Here is a 22,581-nt window from a genome sequence, read left to right on the forward strand (position 1 = left end):
GCTCCGGACGAAGATATCCGACGCCTAAGGACACACTGCGCCCGCAAACCCCAGGCCTTGGGAAAAACCCAGTGCCTCAACGTTCAGCAGGCGTCCCTCCTCCCTGTCCGACTGATGGTGTGTCCGAGACACCCCCTGTACCTCGTCTGCAGCCTCTGAGTGACCCCCAAGGTCTTCTCATAGTCCAGCATTGGTAACCCAACGTCCTGTTTGGACCCTGCACCCAACCACCCCTATGCCGCTGAGGGTGTGTTTGGTGCCTACTTGTGGCCCCTCCAGTGGTCTTCTAATCCCCCCCTGGTCTGCCCTCCGAGCCACTGGTACTTACCTGCAGGCAGGCCTGATTCCAAGTACCCCCTGTCTCCATAGGAGCCCACGTTAAATTTGCTCAACTTTGACTTCTACACCCGGCCGGCCCATGTTGCTGGTGGTAGGTGTTTGGGGTTAACTTGAACCCCAACTGGTGGACTCCTAAAACCCAGAGACGAAAAACTCTACGTCTTGTACTTACCTGTAAACCAACCTAACATTTCTTCCCCCCAAGAACTGTTTCTGAAAATTGTAGTGTCCATTTCTAAAACAGATTATTGACAATATTTCAAAAACTGTATTACTTACCTATTTCAAGCCAAGTACTGTTGATACCTGTGTGAAATCCGAAACTTTTAAAATACTTGCCTGCACCTTGAATTTTGTGGTTCCAAAACATAAATGAAGAAAACATATTTGTGCTATATAAAAAACATTGGTCTGAAGTTAAGTCATTGAGTGTGTGCTTTTTCTATTTTCTGTGTGTGTACAACAAATGCTTTGCACTATCCTCTGATAAGCCTAACTGCTCGACCACACTACCACAAAAGAGAGCATTAGTATTATCTACTGTAGCCACTGTTAAGCCTCTGGGGAATCCCTGGATGCACAGTATATCTCACTTAGATATAGTATATGCAGAGCCAGCTTCCTACACCCTTGGTAACATAATCTGCCTATGTCCCAGCCTTCTATTTGCACCACAGTGAGGCCACAGCATATACATACACACACTCCATTATCAAACATCCTGTAGGGTCCAAGGTTCTATTCAGCCACATCCCATTAACATGCATACATTTTCGTTGTTTTTTATGGAATTGTTTTTAAATTAACCTCTAATCCTTACATCTGATTTTTTTTGCAAATTGTGTTCGCACAGGAAATGCAAATCTGATGTAATTGAATGAGTAATACACACAATTAACCTAAGTTAATGCAAAAATGTGCACTTTGCACCCATGTTTGCACTTTAATCAAATCATAACCCAGGCCTATGTTTGAAAGCACTGATATGGGAGACGGTGGAACCTTTTGAAGAAGATCATGAAAGCGGTAAAGACATTGCTTTTACTAGCACCACCATATTTTATATTTCTGTCCTGTAAATATAGCATTTGTTTGTCCTTGTACAGAGAGAACTGTTAATCATTGACTGATTGATGCCTATCGTAGATGTGTGAAGAGAGTTGTAATTGCACCGTATTGGCCAATTTTGGTTTTGCCAAAGTCCCCTCATTTAAAATGGAAATTTCCTTCAAGAAAAACAGTATTCAAACATGCAATGGCACAGCTAAGTGTATTTTGTGACATAGGTTTGTCCTGTACTGCTGCCCCTATTAGAGTTTTGCTTGGTGTTTTCGTCTAGTAGAGGATATTTATAGAGAAAACCTTCTATTATAGAAATAAAAAGCATCTGTGTCATGAGTGTACACTTGCATTATCATTTCACTGGGCTCTGAAGTTTTATTTGTTTGGCACAGTTGTAATATTACATATGACTGATACCGGTCATGATTCTGGAGCCCTAATAAATGAGGACATAACTAAATTTGAGGAATTCTTTGCTTGCAATGTGTCACAATGCCTTTTCCATGCTGGAGATGATTATATAGAGATTGTGGAATCCCATTGGAGAATGTATTAAAGACAAAAGTAGTAATTAAACTAGTGTCTTTTAGTTCTGCTGCTAATTCTTCTAACAACTGTTTCATATTTGTTCCAGGAGTCTTGTTGACACAGTGTATGCTTTAAGAGATGAGGTGAAAGACCTAAAACAGGTATTTCATTTAAGTTCCCTGTGATTCACAGATGTCAGTATTTTGTTTAAAAGGAAATGTACTACTTGTGTCATTGCTGCCATACACAGCATACCATCTATTTCTGTTAAAACTCATGTTACTTAAGAGGCGTTTAACATGTTAACAAATAGCTACATGGGGCTTAAAGCAGAAGGCATTTTGCACATTTAAGTGAAACACCTAACTTCTTAGTCTTGGTCCACAGAATCGTGACCAGAGTAATTTTATGTCTGCAAATTGTATTTAACAGTAAATAAATGCAGCAATTCGGCCAGCAAATTTGCCGGGCCACCATACAATTTTTTATTTTTTTAAAATAAAAAATAACATTTGTGTCTAGTGGGCTTTCTGCCCCCTAATAAGGGCAGAATGGATGTAAATCCTTCCGTCTGCCCCCTCTGGAGGTAAGGGGGAATGTCAGAAAGACTGTTGGGGCTTTAAAGGTGTAGGGTACTGCCCTATACCTTATGAGCTGGCACTCACCCTTTAGATAACAGCCCTAGTGTGTAGTGAACTTTCTGCTTTCCTCTACCCCTTAGACGGGGGACATGTTGGAGATAAATCCCTTAATCTATACCCAAGGGAGGCAGAGAGACTGTTGGAGATGTATTGGTGGTGGAGCAGGTCCCAGCTCCCACCCCGTTTTTTGACATAACAAGTTTACACTTGGAACTAGGTTACACTCAGAGCAAGGTTACATTCGGAACAAGATTGGAGTTACTGACACTCTCAGGGTTACACTTGGTATATAGGGTTTAGTTAATGACACTCCCAGGGTTACACTCAGTACATATGTTGAAGTTGCTAACACTCCCAAGGATACATTCTGTACATAGGTTGGAGTTACTGACACTCCCAAGGTTACACTCAGTACATAGGTTGGAGTTAATGACACTCCTAAGGTATGCTAGAAGCACAGACTGAAATTACAATGTTCATGCAAATATCCATCGCTTCTAAAAGAACATTGTTCTTGACATTTCTGTTCAATGGAGAAACACAGAATTAAGTCTCTGGTCCATGAGCAAAAACTGTTCAAGCGCCAAGGTTGGAGAGAGGAGCAAGAGTAAGGACAAGCAAGAAGCACTGGAGGAAAACTGCAGAGAAGGATTGGAGACAAGTCTAGAGTCTTTAAGAGGCTGATAATCAGGCCTCTTTACTTCTATAAAGGATTGTTGCGCACTAACCTGAAGGGAAAATACTTAGGCGGTCATTCTGACCGCGGCGGTCGCCACCCGCCAAGCGGTTCCCGCCGAAAGACCGCGGCGGCCATTCCGGCTTTCCCGCTGGGCCGGCGGGCGACCGCCAGAAGACCGCCGGCCGGCCCAGCGGGAAACCCCCTTCAACAATGAAGCCAGCTCGGAATGGAGCCGGCGGAGTTGCAGGGGTGCGACGGGTGCAGTGACACCCGTCGCGATTTTCACTGTCTGCACAGCAGACAGTGAAAATCTTTGTGGGGCCCTGTTGGGGGGCTCCTGCACTGCCCATGCCAGTGGCATGGGCAGTGCAGGGGCCCCCAGGGGCCCCATGGCACCCGTTCCCGCCATCCTGGTTCTGGCGGTGGACACCGCCAGAAACAGGCTGGCGGGAAGGTGGTCGGAATCCCCATGGCGGTGCTGCAAGCAGCGCCGCCATGGCGGATTCCCTGGGCCAGCGGGAAACCGGCGGGAAACCGCCGGCTCCCCTTTTCTGACCGCGGCTTTACCGCCGCGGTCAGAATCGCCCAGGAAGCACCGCCAGCCTGTTGGCGGTGCTTCCGCCGCCCTCCGCCATGGCGGTCATGGACCGCCAGGGTCAGAATGACCCCCTTAGTCTTGCCTCGTACCTTAACTGGAATCTGAAGGTAGTGGGAGGCTGGGTGCAAGAAGCTTGAGAGGAGGCGGAATTGTAGCTCACAAGGAAGACACAAGAAGCGTTGCAGAAGCTGGAGTCAATGGATCAACAGGAAAGTTTGGAAGACCAGACCGCTGGGAATTCCGGGCAGCTCAAGAATTGAGTGAAGGGATGAAGCTTGTGCAGGACTACAATGCTAGAAGATCCGGGTGAGTTCAGGGACGACGCTTGCACAGGACGGGGACGAGACCAAGCGCTGATACAGGTTCAGAGGGGGTATTTATACTGGAGGAAAAGAGTGTTCCAGACAGGCACATGTCTCACGTGGCAGCCTGGAAACTTCCAGTGAACCTTGAGAAAATCACGTGTTATGTACAATGGATATGAGGTCTTGCAGGTGACAGTTGCAAACAGTAAAGGGAAACAATTAACAAGTATAACAGAACTCTAGTGCATAATAGGACAGTTCGTCACCAAGGATGCATGCTTATCCTAAAAAGACATGTGATAATCTGCAGGTGCAAAATAGACTAAACCTGCTTAGCAACAGAACATGAGGGTCAGAGGTTCAGGCTTCCTGGGAGGGTAATCTGATAAAGACTTCTAGCTGCACATTTCTTACCTTAGAATTTCCCACAGGCACCAGACTGGATCTAGAGATTTTTCTTCAAGCAGTACACATGGGTGCCATCAGGTCGACTCCGCGTCCGTCGTTGGCATGGTGGTGGCCGTGATGACTTCCCAGTCATATATAGGTGTCACTCCCATGCGCTGATATAATTTCTTTCCACGCCAGCCTATACACAGAACTGGCAAGAGCTACCTTTAGTCATTTTTTGACTACCTTCGACCTTTACATCAATATTTCTGACTCTTTTGGTGCGTCGAGGATGTCACGGAAGACCGGGTTTAAACAGTGTGACTCATGTCACCGAATGATGACGGTGACGGATCTGCATCTTGTGTGCTGGTGGTGCCTGGAGTGCGACCACGACCCAAACTTGTGCTCTAAGTGCCAGGCCATAAACCCGAATGCTTGCCTATGCGCAGATCCGGAGAGAGCTACCCCTAGTCATTTTTTGACTAACTTTGACCTTTACGTCAATATTTTTTACTCTTTTGGTACGTCGAGGATGACACGGAAGTCTGGGTTTAAACCGCGTGACTCCTGTCATCGAATGTCGGTGACGGATCTGCACCTCGTGTGCTTGTGGTGCCTGGAGTGCGACCACGACTCAGTCGTGCTCCGAGTGCCGAGCCATGAACTAGAAGGCTTTGATGGAGCGGTCTCCAGTCTCTTTCAAGGGGAAGGTCATGAGACCGCTCACGGAGTCACCACTACTCTTCGACGTCCCACTCTAAATCCTCTGGACACTTGGGTCACAAGAAGAAGTCGAAGAAGGCCAAATGTTCTTTGCCTTCACCTTGTCGCTTGGCTGATGCCATGTGGGAAGAGCGTCAACGCTCCAGGCCTCCATCCGCGGAACCTACTTCTGGGTCAGCTCCGAGCATCCCTGAGTTTCCAGGAGCCGAAGCCACCACTGCTTAGCTGAAAGAGATTTACAAGGCCATGCGCTCATCTTTGGGCATACCGTCCCCCCTGCTGCACCTTTGAACCCTGTGGGGTCGGAAGGGGGTCCCTCAGGTTCCGTGTCTGTGGCTTTGGCCACTGAGGGCCCCTCCAGGTCAGTTATCAGATCCCTGCAAATGCCGGTCATGCCAATGCGAGCTTTCCTGGCACTGGTAAAGACGTTGACTCGCCCAACTTCGGTGGACCCAAAATCAACGTCGACCCAATCCTTATCCTTGATAACCCAGATCCTGAAAAACATCTCTCGATGCTGGATCTTTCTTCGATTGGGACTACTCACCCCAGGTTGGATCCTGACCCTCTTTACTATGGGTACAGAGAAGGTTTGGAGAGAATACCAGCTAGACAATCCTGATTTGGACTAGGCACAGGAATTGGGAGAGGCTAGTGGTGTGGATACTTCTTAAGACAATGGCATGCTTTCTCGTACTGTGGCTACAGAGGAGCGAGCATCATATTCCATGGTGGTTAGTAGGGCGGCTGAGGTCCTCGGTCTCAAGCTCCCTTCTGTGGCAGTAGGGACTAAGCACCTAACTGAGGTGCTTCAGCCTTGGGCTTCCACCTCGGAACCCCTTTTACTTTTTAATGAAGCCCTCACGAATGTCCTACTGGGGACTTGATCCAGACCTAGCACAGGGGCTCCTGTGAATATGACAGTTGCCTGCTGCCATCGGCCTGCGCCGAATGACCCTAAATTCCTGTCCCAACACCCTACACTGGAGAGCCTTGTTATCCAGGCTTCCTCTTCATCTAATGCATTGCCATCCGTCTCTCCGGATCTGGAATCAAAAAGACTGGATCAGCTGGGAAAGAAGATGTTTTCTTCCTCAAGTCTGACTTTGCGATCCGTGAACACCGCATGCCTCTTGGGCTGCTTCACCAATTCCTTATGGTATACGGTTGCGCAAGTGCTGCCGCAGGTCCCGGAGGAGGCCCGGGCCATCATCCCCCAAGCTGTTGCTGATGGAAGGGACGCAGCCAAGTTCATGATACATTGAGGCTGGACATGACCGACTCTTTGGGCAGATCGGTTGCGTGGACTGAGGTGTTACAGCCCACGCCTGGTTGAGGACGTCTGGCTTTTCAGGGGATGTCCAACAGTCTCTCATGGACATGCCCTCTCCGATGGCACCAGTCTCTTCGGAAACAAAGCAGACTTGAGTGTTTTGAGGAGTCCCGGGCTATGGCTCGGTCCTTTGGCCTTGCAGCAGCCCCTCGCCCAGCACAGTCTGTTTTTCATGCTCATGGAAGGTGCTTCCTCCTGTGTCCTTTCCCTGCCAGCCACCGAACTGCACAGTCTCTGCGTGGTCACGGACACTGAATCCCACGGGCTCATGGGTCAGGGAGCCAGTGGTCTGCCCAGTCCACCCCTGCTCCCTCTGCAGCCTCCAAACCCTCCTAGTCAGTAGCAACATCCCGGACCAGTTGGAGGTAGGATCCACCATCCCCTGCCCCACTGGAAATCCATCACGACGGACAGGTGGGTTTTGCAAGAATTCCAAAGGGGCTACTCCCTCCCCTTCTAGACTACCCCTCAGCCCATGCCACCATCTTACGACCGCTTAGCAAAGGATCATTTGGCTTTTCTCTGGGAGGAAGGTGTGGTTCTCTTGGCCAGGGGACCCATAGAGAAGGTCCCTGAGCTAGAACTAGGTCGTGGTTGTTATCCCTGCTACTTTCTGGTGCCCAAGACAGACAAGGGCCTTTGCCCTATCCTAGACATAAGGACCCTAAATCTCTTCCTCATGAAGGAGAAGTTCAAAATGATCACCCTGGCTCAGGACCTGTCTGCCGTTGATCCAGGAGACTGGATGGTAGCATTGGACTTGCAGGACACCTACTTCCACATACCCGTCCTGCCTGCCCACGGATGTTACTTACAATTCGTGGTAGTTCACAAGCACTTTTAATTTATCGTGCTCCCCTTCGGCCTTACCAGCGCTCGTTGGGTGTTCACGAAAGTGATGGTGGTGGTCGCAGCTTACCTGCGCAGGTTTGGGGTTTCAGTGTTCCCCTACCTCGATGACTGGCTGTTGAAGGTGAGTACGTCCAGACTGTCGTCTCCCACCTTCAGACTATGGCGAACCTTCTGCATTCGCGGGGGTTCACTATAAACTATAAAAATGCAGAAGTCACACCTGACTCCCTCTCAGACGCCCCCCTTCATCGGAGCTTTTCTGGACTCTGTGCAGTTTCGGGCTCATCCTCCTGAAAAGCAAGTCTTATCCTGGCTATGATACAGATGTTTCACCCTCTATCATGGATTTTGGTTAGAATGACTCCTGCATCCTGCTAGTTACACATGCCAAATGGCATTTGCGGGCTCTGCAGTGGGACCTGAAGTTCCAGTGGGCACAGCATCAGGGGGCCTCTACAACATGGTCCGCATCTCAGAGGGCACTGCGCAAGTTCTGCAGTGGTGGCTTTCGAATCGGCATTGGGTCAATGGCAGATACCTCTCCCGTCCCGTCCAGATACCTCTCCCGTCCCGTCCCGTCCCGTCCCGTCCCGAGCCAGATCTCACAGTAGTGGCAGATGCCTTATTCCTGGAATGGGGTGGCCACATCGGAGGGACGGAGATCACAATCTCTGCTCTCTGGTCTCCAGCGGAGTTCGGACCCTACATCAGTCTTTTGGAGCTCCGAGCGATCAGGCTTGCATTGACAGCATTCCTTCCCTCTCACAAAGGGAAAGTGGTGCAGGTCTTCATGGATAACACCACCGCCATGTGGTACTGCAACAAGCAGGATGGAGTGGGGTCGTAGACCCTTTGTCAAGAGGCTCTGTGCCTATGGACGTGGCTGGAACATCACAGCATAACCCTGATGGTTCAACATTTGGTGGGCTCTTTGAAAGCCAGAGCAGATGAACTTAGCCATCGATACATAGCCAATCACGAATGACATCTCCACCCGGAGGTGGCACATGGTCTCCTTCAAAAGTGGGGAGAGCCTTGGTTGGATCTGTTCGCCTCCGCAGAGAACGTGCAATTTCAGCTGTTTTGCGTGCTGGAGTTTTCAAGGCAGCACTTGCTCTGCAACGCTTTTCATCTCGAGTGGAACTCATGCCTCCTTTACGCCTTCCCGCCAATACCATTTCTGCCCAGAGTTCTGAAGAAGATCAAGAATGACCGGGCCCAGGTAATCCTTGTGGCTCCAGACTGGGCACAAAGAGTATGGTATCCTGAGCTCCTGAGCATGGCCACGGATCCTGCAGTCAGACTGCCCCTTAGGGAGGATCTTCTGTCACAGCAGCAGGGATCAGTTCTCCACCCGAACCTGTCCAGTCTCTGCCTTCTTGGGTGGGGATTGAACGGCGGCAGTTGACAGCTTTTGACCTTCCGCCCAAAGTCTGTAACGTTATCTTGGCAGCCAGGTATCCCTCCATCAAAACAGTATATGTCTGTCGGCACAAATATGTGGCATGGTGTACTATCAAGTCTGTTGGTCCCCTTTTTGCACCTCTGTCTGAGTTTCTACCGTTTATCCTCTCTTTCCTGGCCAGCACGGCTCTACTTTGGGCACCTTTAAAGGCTACTTATCTCCTATCTCGGCTTTTCTCAGATTACCAGATCAACCTTACTTAATCAAGTCTCCCATTGTTGGGAGGTTCCTTAAAGGACTCAGCCATTTGTTCCCACCTACCCCATTCATAATGCCCCAGTGGGATTTGAACCTGGTCCTTACCTACCTTATGTGTGCCCCTTTTAATTGCCCCTTGCGGCTCCTCACATTAAAAACTGCTTTTCTTTTCTGCTCGCAGAGTGAGTGAGCTTCAGCCTCTTTCTTCAAAGCCACCATTATTATCTGTTCATCCTGACAAAGTGGTGCTTTGTACCAGAGCCTCCTTACTTGCTAAGGTTGTTTTTCTTTTTCATGTGGGCCAATCCACCACTTCGCCTGCTTTTTACGCACCCCCAAATCCTTCTCATGAAGAGGAGAGACTCCACCGTCTGGATCCAAAAAGAGCATTGGCGTTCTACCTCAATCGTACCAAAGATTTCCGGGTGACGATCTACTCTTTGTAGGATATGTGGGCGCGAAGAAAGGGCGAGTGGTGCAGAAGCAAACCATCTCAAGATGGGTGGTGCTCTGCATCAAAATGTGCTATGCTCTGACAAAGAAGCTACCCCCTGAGGGCTTGCATGCTCACTTCACTAGAGCAACTGCTGCCACCACGTTGTTAGCATGTGGAGTTCCTGTCCTGGACATCTGCCAGTCCTGGACATCTGCCAGGCAGAAATGTCGGCATCTCTGCACACCTTCACAAAACGTTACTGCCTGAACAGCCAGGCCCGCAAAGACAGCTACTTCGGCCGTTCAGTCCTGCAGGACTATCTTGTATGATCTTGGTTCGCAGCCCAGTGCCGAGAATGGTATTGCTTGGGTATCTATTCTAAGATAAGGAATCTGCAACTAGAAGTCTCTATCAGATGAACATGTTACTTACCTTCATTAACGATGTATCTGATAGAGACATGATCTAGTTACAGATTCCTTACCAACCCGCCTATCCTCCACGCACTGCAAACTGATTTCTAGCGACAGGGATTCCCTTTTTCAGGCCCTAGTTCTGGCCCACCATTCCCAGTGTTCTTCATTGCTCCACGCTACTAGCATGGAAAATTGTGAGAAAAACTGACGTCAGCATGCCGCGGTGGTACCTATATACAACTGTGACATAATCACGATGCCAGCGACGGACAGGAAGTCGACTGGCGCCACCTGACGGTGCACAAGGGTACTGCTTAAAAAAAAATCTACGTATACAGTCCGGCGCCTGGGGGAAATTCTAAGATAAGGAATCTGCAACTAGAACATGTCTCTACCATATAAATCATTACCAAGGGTAAGTAACTTGTTCATCATGGAGATCTCGACACTGGAAGGTGCCCCAACGGAAGCATGACTTGGAGTACTCGGGGCTCGGGGCAGGAAGGCGCCACAGGGGGAAAGGTGACATGAGCCCGGTGAGTAAAACCCAATGCACATAGGCCACAAGGTGGAGTCATGACAGTGACCATGAGCGATACATCAGCAATATTCCTGGCTTCCTCTCCTTCCTACAATACACCTAAGCAACACAGATTGCTGGTTGATGAAAGTGAAAACATTTATGTAGTACAGTTCTGTTATCAACTTTGTCTCTAAGCACAGATGTTCTAGGATGAGAAATAGTTATTCAGTTTGATCTATAAAGTGAGGTTATGGGCCATAGTTCTGGAGTATGTGCATTTCACATTTTGGTTTCTACACAGGCCAGTCTGTGACTTTGCATAGCTGGTAAGGAAAGGTGGCACCAGTTTTTGTCTTGGGATTGAAGCGGCCTTACTGTAGAGCAGCACACAGTGGTTTAAAAAAAAAATTATTGTTTTTTCTAAACAAGCATACCAGCATCTGCATACCGTAGATAATGTATACAAAACTTTCACTATGTCAAAGAGGTTTTATTAATACATAAGCTGCCACCTTCACACGAGCAGGCTTTTGACTTACCAGGTAGCCAACCAAGCATATTCCCAACTGTTGTCCGGGCGTTATATGGACTAAATTGTCATCTGACCGATCTAACATTTCTCCCTATTGTATGGGCCCCAAGGTAATTTGCTTAGTCTTTTTCTAGAATTTCTCACCAGATCTTTTTGAATTTCTTTGGACAACCTCTTGCCCTGTATTCTGCTTCCTCAGCCAGAAAGCACCTGCCCGTATTCTGGACTCACTGTGACACCGGGTCTAGGAAGCTGGCCTGGCGTGTGGTACGCACCCATGGTGTTATCACCTTATACCATGTCCAGGTATCCCCTATTAGTGAAGTGTAGGTAGTGCCTAGGAAGCCAGGGCTTTCTAGATGTAGCTGTGGTGAGCAGCCAAGCTTATCTAGGAGAATTCCAAAGCTTATGCAATATCACTGTAGTCACACAGCACTTGAAAGCACATGAAAGAACCACACAGTGTTACAAAAATAAAGGTAATTTATTATGGTAACACAAATGCTAAAATATTGTATAGGCAATACCTCAACTGGAGGTAAGTAAACACACTATTATATACACATTAGCAATCAGTAAATAGCATAGAAAGCAATAGGCATTGATAAAAGCAATAGCAAATAGTGAGGGCCCTAAGTGAGGGCCAAACCATATACTAAAAAAAGTGGAATGTGAAAGGCAGTCCCCCACCCAAGTAGTGGAATCAGTAAAGGGGAGCTTGAGGAACTAGGAACCCCAAGAAGTGAGTACCAGAGTGACCCCCAGTGACCAGGAGAGCAGAGGTAAGTACCAGGTTTTTCCCGAAACCAACAGGACTTTAGAAATGGACTGTGCAAGACCCAGGCAAGACTGGAAGAAACCAAAAGGTGGATCCTGACAGAAGAGGCCCTGCAAAGGAAAGGGATCAATTCCAGTTCATGATGGAATGTATGGCTGTGGCTTCTTTTTTGAGCTCCCATTCTGTGTCAATGGCTGTTGCGACAATCTCGTGTACCCATGCCCATAGGTTTTTTAGCTACAGGCATTCCCATAATGTGTCTATCAGCCTGCCTCTTTCGTTACACCCTCTTTGGTATTTATCTCTTCCTACCTTACCTATCTAAAAAAGTCTAGTGTGGATATAGCAGGCTCGGTGTAGTATTTTTAGCTGTATCAAGCAAAAGCCAGATTGTATTGCAACCTTACTACAGGTATCTACAGGCCTATCCCCAGTCAGTATCTGCCAGGATCCTCAGGTCTTACTTCCAGTCACTTTTAAGTCCGTCAAGTCATGTCTGTCAGTTACTGAGCCATGTTCTGTAAACCTGTGACATCTTTGAAAAGGAGCATCCAGCACTCTGTATTTTGATGATGATTCATCTGGCATGCCTTCCAACAGTGCTGTATATTTGACTAGGGCATGGTGGACCTGTATATATTTATAATAATATCGGGAAAGCAGAGAGGTAACTATGAAGCATGGAGTAGCTGTCTCATCCTTTATGCATATTACAGAAGAACAAATAGAGTCCCATCTCCTTATCGTAAAGACGGGGTCCTTTTTTTGAGCAGTGCCCTCCCAAAACGATACAACTGGTAGCCAGCACAATTGCAGCTTCCCTGGCCTCAATTTTGAACATGGCTTTTAGTACAGGATGCTTCCCACTTCCTTGGAAATAAGCTGCAGTTAGGCCTTTATTGAAAAAAACCTAACCTAGACCCCATTGATTTAAAAAATATATCTTTCCATCTCCATCCACCTTTATAAATTCTGGAAAAACATCTAAATGTTGAATCTATATTGAGGAATAAGGGTTGCTGGACACTTCTCACTTTGGATTTAGGAGCAACCATGGCTCAGAAACTGCCTTAGTTTCAGCTGTGGAAAGCATTAGATTGCTTGTTGATGTAGGGCAGGCTGCAGCATTGATGCTATTAGATCTGTCCTCAGCCTTTGATACCATCTCTCTGATCTTTCTGACAGGTCGCTTATATCAGCTAGGTATAAAAGACTTGGCCCCGAAACTTTTAAAATCTTTCCTCACTAAGACATCTCAGATTGTGCCCTTTAAACATTTCAAGTCGGACTCTTTCACCCTGTCATATAGGGTACCTCATGGATCTTCCCTGAGCGTAACATTATTCAATCTATGTGCTTCTCCACTTGCAAAACTGATTCGGTCATTTGGGTTGCAGGCCCTTGCATTCATTGATGACACACAAATAATTGTGTCCATCACAGATGATAGAGATGCTGACGGAAGTCATCATCTTTGGAAGTCAACCCTGTATATGGACAACTGGTGACCAGATATGCTGTGATCGTTCCCTTCCCCACCTATTTGGCAAAACATCTGGGTATAATTGTGGACAAAAACCTTGCATTTGACCTACAGGTTAATCACACAGATTCCACATGCTCTAATATTATTAGGATCCTTTGCAAAGTCTTCCCCTACATCCCAGCATCAGCACACAAACAAGTGGTCCCTGCCCTAATAGCTTCACAACTTGACTATTGCAATGTGCTCTATCTGAATATCAATTATAAACTTTTTAAAATGCAGCAGCTGATTAACATTAGATAATCCCATATTTCAATGAATCTCAGCAGGTATAAATAATGTTTACTGGCTACCAGTGAAAAAGCATATCACGTTTAAGCCTTGTGCATTGCACACAAGGCCTTACATAGCTTAGGTCCTAAAGCAATCAGAACTATATTTCACTGGTATTTACCAACCAGACTGCTTCACTCAGTGACTCAGAATTTGGTGGTGTTACCCGCATTTTGGAAAGTGAGATGGGGAGGTAGAGCCTTCTCAGTGGCCACTGCCACACAATAGATATCCCTTCCCCATCATGTTAACAGTCTGAAAAAACACACAGTCTTTAGGAAAGCCCTTAAAACTTGCCTTTTAACTCTATAAAACATGGGCCTGTGGATCCTTATTCTGAGGATCTGCTGTCTTCATCCAATCAAGTTAAGTCTCCTAAGTCTCCTAGCGCCTTGACGCCCTTGGGTATTTTGCGCTTTTACAAGTTTATTTTTTATTTCAATTCAATCTGCCAGTTCAAATTGATTCTTACGTTGGTTAAATGTCCTAATGCCTTGAGGTCCCTAGAAATGCCCAGGAGGTCCCATGTGTGAAACCCCTCGAGTATCTTCAGGTCGGCCAGAACTCCAGCGCCCCAGTTGTGTCTAACAAGAAGCAGTATGCCAAGCCATGAAACATTAAAAAATGAGGTAGAAATACTATAGCTTAGCCCCAGTAGCAACTGTAGGTTTTCACACTTAGATAACACAGTCTGTGTGTCTAAATCCACTTGTCAAACACACTATTACTTTTAATATTTTCGGAAATTTGCTCAAATGTTTCCCATTAAATCCTAAATTATTTGGCTTTGCTTCTAATTATCATTCTGCAGGGTAAGAAGAGATGCATGTGTGACTTGTTTTTACAGACAAAATTGTGAGCCAACTGGCTCATTCTCTTATACCCCAATTGTTTACCCCAATTGTTTATTTTGATACTGGTACAATCTGTTGAACAACGATTTTGAGAGAAAACAGTAAGCAGTTAGTGCTGTTTACCATGTTGAGCATGTGTACTGCAAAGAATGACTGAAGTATTCTCACTTAGATGGTGATCCCTTTGGGACAGCACAGCTAAGGAGTTTGGTATTTGATAAAAAGAAGTAAACCTAGCCTACGTATTTGAATGCAAGAATGAGCAAAAAGAGATGTCATAATAGAGGGACACAAGCCTTTCCGCCTGTAGTACATATGCTATTGTTTGTGTTTTGTGTGTGTGTGTGTGTGTATATGTATGTTTGGTAGTATGTGTTGTTAACGCAGTGTCTTGTGCTTGTGTGTGGAATCAGTGATTAAAACACTGGCAAATCGCCTACAGATTGTGATCATTGTCGTGCATGGGACAACCTATGTATCCTATAGCCTCTTTATGTGGGTTTGGGAAATTCATATGTACACACCTGCCAAGCTTGAAAAGTTACCCTGTACAAATAATTAATTAATCAATGCTGACTACAAATGCAATGTTAGCTTAGTCCTACTGCCCAGCACACATTGCTGTGACATTCATATAGCTACTTCTAACCGCAGGTTACTCACGTTTTGAACCCTGCCAAGTGCAAAAGTGGATCTGGGAAACTTTCTGCAATAGTTTCTGTGCACCTCCAGGTGGTGCCAATGAACTCAGTGGTGGCTTCATCCCACTACCGGATATTATGACATGGAGCTGCATGAAGGCAACACCTCTGTGTGCAGACTTTATTTCTCTTGTTCTGAATCCTTTGTACCTAGTTTTTAGTGGTTTATCAACTTTTGCTACTAACTACTTTCAGGGCAGTGTACAGTGATGTCCCTAAGACTAGAGAATTTAAGTTCTGCCATGAAATTAGGAAGTCTTCTGTTTTTGGTGCTCAGGCTCCAAACAAAAGAAATGCTCCCAGATGTATTGAATGGACATGAGGAAACTTGAAGCCAAGTTTTACGTCTCCAAGTATAAGAAACACGGCCATTAAAAGTCTTATGAAACTGTTCCTGATCCCAGTCACAAGTCCAAGATGAAGTCAAAAGACTAGTCTTGGTGCAAACACAAGATGTCCAAATGGGATTAGACTGTCTTTCCACTCCTATTCCAGGCTGACAGCATGCAGTCAGTCCTGGAAAGATCCAACTCAGACTGCATTGTCCAATTCAGACCCAATTTGGAGGCTTCAACCAATTCTTCCCAATTTACCAGTCCACTGTGTGTTTTTCAGCAAATTGAGATGACAGTTCTACAGTCCCTATGGCACTCATTTGGGACCCATGGATCCATTTGAGCCTTATTTTGAACTTCTGACGGTCGGCCACCCTTTGGCACCAACTGATCATGTTCAGCCTCAGCTTGGCCCCCTCCAGCTCCAGGCCATGATTTAACACTTTTACCGCAAGCCCCATGGTTATACCCTGCTTGGCACCAGCCTCAGATCCAGGGCTGCCAGTTCCAGACTCAGTCCCAATTTTGATGTTGGATCTGTTGCAGACTTGAGCAACATCTCCACCTGTGTGCCGCACTATGAAATAACTAAAGCACTGTCTGTGACTTGGCAGAATTACTTTGCTGTTCTTTTGCCTTAGCACCAGCACTATTGGAGTTTAGAAGCTATGTTCAGATCTGACTCGAATGCAATGCAGTGACTTGAAAATGTTTCCTATAATTATTAAGACGATAATGAGGACATGGGCAAATGATCCCCTCTCATTATGTTGATGCCATCCTCAACCTTCAGAATGTCAGTATTTATCACCACCTTTGAGCCGCCCGTTTGCTTTGCACCACAGGACTGCTCCTGAGAACCTATTCTTCCTGAAGCAATGTCCATCTCTGAAAGGTTGATCGTAAAGGTTTTGATAAGCAGGGTGAGCTGTAATGCTTTCCCTATTCCCCTATATACAAAAAGGATTGACACCCTATGTAAAAGAGTTTCCTCTTCTACCAGCTTGGTTGTCTAGTCATTGAATATTGGATGCCTCTTTAACCACTACACACATGCTCTGGAATATTGTGAGTAAGATCTTGTCTGATCTCCCTGAACATTTTCAGTCTTCCTCTTTCCAAAGTGTATGTGACAGCCACGTTGTGGCCAAGTATATCTTGATCACAAGTCTGGATCCTATGGAATGGGACGGCTCTGCCATGTGCTTCTGTCTTGCTGTTGGAGAACATGCTTGGATGCATGCTACCTAGTTCTTTGGGGATGTCCAAGTGTTATTGATTGACATGCCATTTGCCGGAGCCAGGTTCTTTGATGAGAAGGCAGATTCAGCTCTAGAGTTCTTTAAGGATAGCCAGACTAAGACTCGATCCCTGTGGGCTACTTTCTCTAGCTCTCCAGTTCCACCAGCAGTACGGAAAAGTCTGGGGTTACTCAAGGGGCCTTGCTTACCCCCATAGCCTGTACTGCAGGCTGTCCAACCTTTTTGTAGCTCCAAACTGAAGAGTGGCAGGTGCAGCTGTCCTCCTCCTCCTCACTTGCTGCAGCCATAGCCAAGCCACTTTAGTTTACCCTCACATGATCATATGTGATCTGTAGAGGGCAGAATTATAATCTGTCCCACAGGCTTTCCAGCCTTTTTGTAGCTTCAAAGTGAGGAGCGGAAAAGGTCCAAGACTATTAGCGGATGCAGCAGTCCTCCTACTGCACACTTCCTGCATTCATAGCTAAGCCACTTTAGTTTCCCCTCACATGGTCATATGGGATCTGTAGGTGGCAGAATTGGATTTTGCCTAACCGGCTGATGCGTACTTAAGTTCTACCAATGGATCCTTCAGATTGTTCCATTTGATTACACTCTTCCATTTTTATTCACCTCTTCTATTTTGGTCCAGTTTGTGATCAGCCATCAGTGGATCATGCTACCATTATATTCAGAGAAAATCAGATGCTGGATGTCAAAGGTATGATCAGAGTGGTACCTGAGGTGGAGAAGGACACAGGATATATCTCCTGATACTTTTTGGTCCCCAAGAAGGACAGGGGAGGTGAGAGGAAAGGTGAGTCTTATCTTGAATCTTATGCTTCTGAACACCTTCCTCAGGATGGACAAGTTCAGAATGCTAACAGAAGGCTTGGATCCCGGAGAGTGCATGGTGTCTTTAGGCTTGCAGGACGCATACTTTCATGTGCCGGTGGGGTTGGTGGTCTTGGCTCATCTTTCCATTTCAGGAGTACATGTATTCCCATATCTCAATGACAAGCAGTTCAAGTTGGGCTCCTCTCAGTTGGTCTTAGACCACTTGAAGGTAGCAGTTTTGTTGCTTTCCACCCTGGGCTTGTTCTCCATCAACAAGCCTGGATGGTTCTGAGGCTTCTTCGTCTTCTGGCCTCATGCATACTGCTGGTGCTTGATGCTCATTACACATAGAGGCTTTGCAGTGGAACATTTGCCTTCTATGAACTCAGCACTTGGGGTATGCCTCTTGGACAACATTTGCATATCGGAAGAGATAGCTTGAAACCTTTGAAGGTGGATGGGGGTTTCCAACCTGACATGCATCAGATCTTTTTATCTATTCCATCCAGAGTTGACGGGAGTAAAAGATGCATCATCTCTGGAGTCAAGGGTTACCTGGACGAGATGGAACTTAGAGGCCTCCGGTCACCAATGAAGAATCATCATAATAGCAAAGTTCTGCAGCTGTTTGCCATCCATCAAGCCCTCAAAGCCTTTTCTGCCTTCCATTGGTGCAGGATGGTCCAGGTTCTAATGGACAACATGACACATTGTGATGCTGCAACAAGCAGGGCAGTCTGGGATCCTGTGCCCCCTATCTGCAGGTTCTGAAGCTGTGGTGACAGCTAGGCTCCCATGGGGTCTCCTTGACATTCAGGTGGGTTCACTGCATGCCAAAGTGGACAGACTCCAAGGTGTCATCTTGCTAAACACTAGTAGCATTTTCTCCCAAAGGTAGCTCAGAATCTTTGCTTAGTGGGGTATGCCCTAAGTAGATTTGTGTGCTGCCAACAAGAATGCTCCATATCCAGCCTTTTTCTCCCCTGGTGTTTCCACCTTGAGGCTTGCTGGTAGGAGTTTTGCCTATCAATCAATCAGGAATTTGTAAAGCGCACTACTCACCCGTGAGGTTCTCAAAGCGCTGAGGACGGGAGGGGGGCAAGGGGCAGGGGGATGGTGCTGCTACTGCTCGAACAGCCAGGTCTTGAGAAGTTTCCGAAAGGTAAGGAGGTCTTTGGTCTGGCGCAGGTTGGTGGGAAGGGTGTTCCACGTTTTGGCAGGGAGGTGTGAGAATGATCAACCGCTGGTTGTAGTTCTGCGGACGCATGGGACAGTTGCGAGGGCGAGGTCGACGGAGCAGAGATGATGGGTCGGTGTGTAGAAGGAGAGTTGTCTGTTGAGGTATTCTGGTCCGGTGTTGTGCAGTGCTTTGTGAGCATGGGTGAGGAGTTTGAAGGTGATTCTCTTGTTGACTGGAAGCTAGTGCAGGTTTTTCGGGTGGTCTGTGATGTGGCACTGGCGGGGGATGTCCACGATGAGGCGTGCGGAGGCGTTCTGGATGCGTTGCAGCCTTTTCTGGAGTTTGGCCGTGGTTCCTGCGTAGAGGGCATTGCCCTAGTCCAGTTTGCTGCTTACGAGGGCTTGGGTGACTGTTCTTCTGGTTTCGGTGGGTATCCATTTGTAGATCTTTCGGAGCATGCAGAGGGTGTTAAAGCAGGAGGGGGAGATGGCGTTGACTTGCTGGGTCATGGATAGTGAGGGGTCCAAGATGAATCCTAGGTTGCATGCGTGGTTGGTGGGAGTCGGACCGGTTCTGAGAGTGGTAGTCAGCCCATGCGGAGGGGGTGGAGGCGAAGATGAGGAACTCTGGCCTCCTTTATTCATTACTGCATCTACTGCTAAACCTACAGGTTCTGAAGAAGGTGAGGAGGGATCGGGCTCAGCTCTCTTGATGCTCAGGATTGGACTTGGAGAGTCTGGTATCTTGACCTCTCGGATCTGAGCTTTTGCCCTCTACTTTGACTGTCTTTTTGGGCTTACTGTCCCAATAGTCTCCTGCACCTGAATCTCCAGTCTACACTGTGGAGACTGAGCAGTCAACTGAGAATTTGATCTTCCGCCAGAGGCCGTGGATAAGATTTTGGCTGCTTACCATCTATCCACAAAGTCCATCTACTCTGGTCGCTGGTCTATGTTCATTACCTGGTGTGAAAACAAGTAGGTTTAGGTTGATCCTCTTAAAGTCAAGCTGTCTGATTTTCTATTGTTTTATTTTGTCTCTGGCCCAAAAATGTTTGCTACGGCCATAGATCAACATTATTTATCTGCCCTGTCGGCCTTTCTTCATTTGACTGATCAGCTCTCCTTATTTCGGTCCACTATTGTGATGCATTTCTTAAAAGGGCTTTCATATATGTTTCCCTCTGTTCCTTTTATTATGTTGTAATGGGACATTAATTTGGTCCTTAGTTTTTGATGGGTCTGCTGTTTGAGCTTGTGCAGAGTTGCAGTCTGAGACCTTTGACTCCCACGGTGTTTTTTCCCATTGTGATATCCCTTCATGGAGTGTTAGTGAATTACAAGCATTGTCTGTTTAGGTGCAGTATACTACCTTTATTCCGACAAGATGGTGCTTAAGATTTAGGTATCCTTTCTTCAAAAACTGGTGTTGCCTTTTCATGTGGGACAATCCACAATGCTTCTTTTATTCTTCTTTCGGCCCCATCTCTTTAAATAGTAGGAGAGGTTACACTGGTTGGGTCCTAAGCAAGCCCATGGATTCCACATCGATAAGGACTAAGCACTGGGTGGATGATCAACTCTGTTAGATTTGTCAGTGCAAAGAAAGAAAAGGCAGTCCAGAAACATACCTTATTGAGGTGCACCAAGATGGTCTATGCTCTGTCCTAGAAGGAGACTGCAGGGTCTTAGAGATCATTCCACCAGGGCAAAGGACATGCTCTGGTTCTGGCTGGAGGAGTTTTGGGTTTTTACATCTTGCAAGGTGCTATATGGCAGAATGTCCATACCTTCACCAGCCAGCACTGTATTGATTCTCAGATCGGCAGTTAGAGTCATTTTGCCTGCTCAGACCTACAGGACTTACTGGTGTAAAGTCCACTCCTCACACCCACCATCTTTGGGGGTAGGCAAATACTGTTTTGGTACTGATTTAATAGGTGAAGAATCTGCAATTAGAAGTATCCCTTGGAAGAACAAGTTACTTACCTTCAGTAATCCTCTTTCTAGTGGGTACTCTAAATGCTGATTTCCCCCTGGCTGCCCACCTCCCCAGAGTGTGAAGTGCTTTGAAGCAGCCTAATAGTGACATAAATGCATATAATTACTTGAGGGTAACACAGTCCTTGCAATAGGTGTAGGAGGCTGGACTGGCTTGTAGTGGGTACCAAGGGGTACTTACACTTTGCACCAGGCCCAGGTATCCCTTATTAGTGTAGAGGGGTGTCTAGCAGCTTAGGCTGATAGAAAAGGTAGCTTAGCAGAGCAGCTTAGCCTGAACTAGGAGACGAGTGAAGCTCCTACAGTACCACTAGTGTCATATGCACAATATCATAAGAAAACGCAATACACAGATATACTAAAAATAAAGGTACTTTATTTTTATGACAATATGCCAGAGGTATCTCAGTGAGTACCCTCAGTATGAGGATAGCAAATATACACAAGATATATGTACACAATACCAAAATATGCAGTAATAGCAATAGAAAACAGTGCAAACAATGTATAGTGACAATAGAATGCAATGGGGGCACATAGGGATAGGGGCAACACAAACCATATACTCTGGAAGTGGAATGCGAACCACGAATGGACCCCAAACCTATGTGACCTTGTAGAGGGTCGCTGGGACTGTAAGAAAAAAGTGAGGGTTAGAAAAATAGCCCACCCCAAGACCCTGAAAAGTGGGTGCAAAGTGCACCTAAGTTCCCCAGAGAGCACAGAAGTCGTGATAGGGGAATTCTGCAAGGAAGACCAACACCAGCAATGCAACAACAATGGATTTCCTGACGAGAGTACCTGTGCAACAAGGGGACCAAGTCCAAGAGTCACGATCAAGTCGAGAGTGGGCAGATGCCCAGGAAATGCCAGCTGTTGGTGCAAAGAAGCTGCCACCGGATGGTAGAAGCTGTGGATTCTGCAAGAACGACAAGGGCTAGAAACTTCCCCTTTGGAGGATGGATGTCCTACGTCGTGAAGAGTCGTGCAGAGGTGTTTCCGTGCAGAAAGACCGCAAACAAGCCTTGCTAGCTGCAAGGGTCGCAGTTAGGGTTTTTGGATGCTGCTGTGGCCCAGGAGGGACCAGGATGTCGCCAATTGCGTGAGGAGACAGAGGGGGCGTCCAGCAAGACAAAGAGCCCTCTCAGAAGCAAGCAGCACCCGCAGAAGTGCCGGAACAGGCACTACGAAGTGGAGTGAACCGGAGCTCACCCGAAGTCACAAAGGAAGGTCCCACGACGCCGGAGGACAACTCAGGAGGTCGTGCACTGCAGGTTAGAGTGCCGGGGACCCAGGCTTGGCTGTGCACAAAGGAAATCCTGGAAGAGTGCACAGGAGCCGGAGTAGCTGCAAAACACGCGGTTCCCAGCAATGCAGTCTAGCGTGGGGAGGCAAGGACTTACCTCCACCAAACTTGGACTGAAGAGTCACTGGACTGTGGGAGTCACTTGGACAGAGTTGCTGAGTTCAAGGCACCTCGCTCGTCGTGCTGAGTGGAGATCCAGAGGACCGGTGATGCAGTTCTTTGGTGCCTGCGGTTGCAGGGGGAAGATTCAGTCGACCCACGGGAGATTTCTTCGGAGCTTCTAGTGCAGAGAGGAGGCAGACTACCCCCACAGCATGCACCACCAGGAAAACAGTTGAGAAGGCGGCCGGATCAGCGTTACAAGGTCGCAGTAGTCGTCTTTGCTACTTTGTTGCAGTTTTGCAGGCTTCCAGAGCAGTCAGCGGTCGATTCCTTGGCAGAAGGTGAAGAGAGAGATGCAGAGGAACTCTGATGAGCTCTTGCATTCGTTATCTAAAGAATTCCCCA

At 47.0% G+C, this 22,581-nt stretch overlaps 1 protein-coding gene across 1 annotated transcript in view; it reads left to right on the forward strand.

Annotated features, from left to right (window-relative positions):
• The window catches only part of ARHGEF6 (Rac/Cdc42 guanine nucleotide exchange factor 6), a 793,672-nt gene that overhangs the window by 745,157 nt on the left and 25,934 nt on the right, over positions 1-22,581 (forward strand). Inside the window, exon 21 of the mRNA XM_069212447.1 lies at positions 2,036-2,090. Within this exon, the coding sequence (XP_069068548.1) occupies positions 2,036-2,090 (55 nt within the window). The remainder of the gene's footprint in view (positions 1-2,035; positions 2,091-22,581) is intronic.

This window comes from Pleurodeles waltl, chromosome 2_1, assembly GCF_031143425.1.
Source record: "Pleurodeles waltl isolate 20211129_DDA chromosome 2_1, aPleWal1.hap1.20221129, whole genome shotgun sequence".
NCBI lineage: Eukaryota > Metazoa > Chordata > Amphibia > Caudata > Salamandridae > Pleurodeles > Pleurodeles waltl.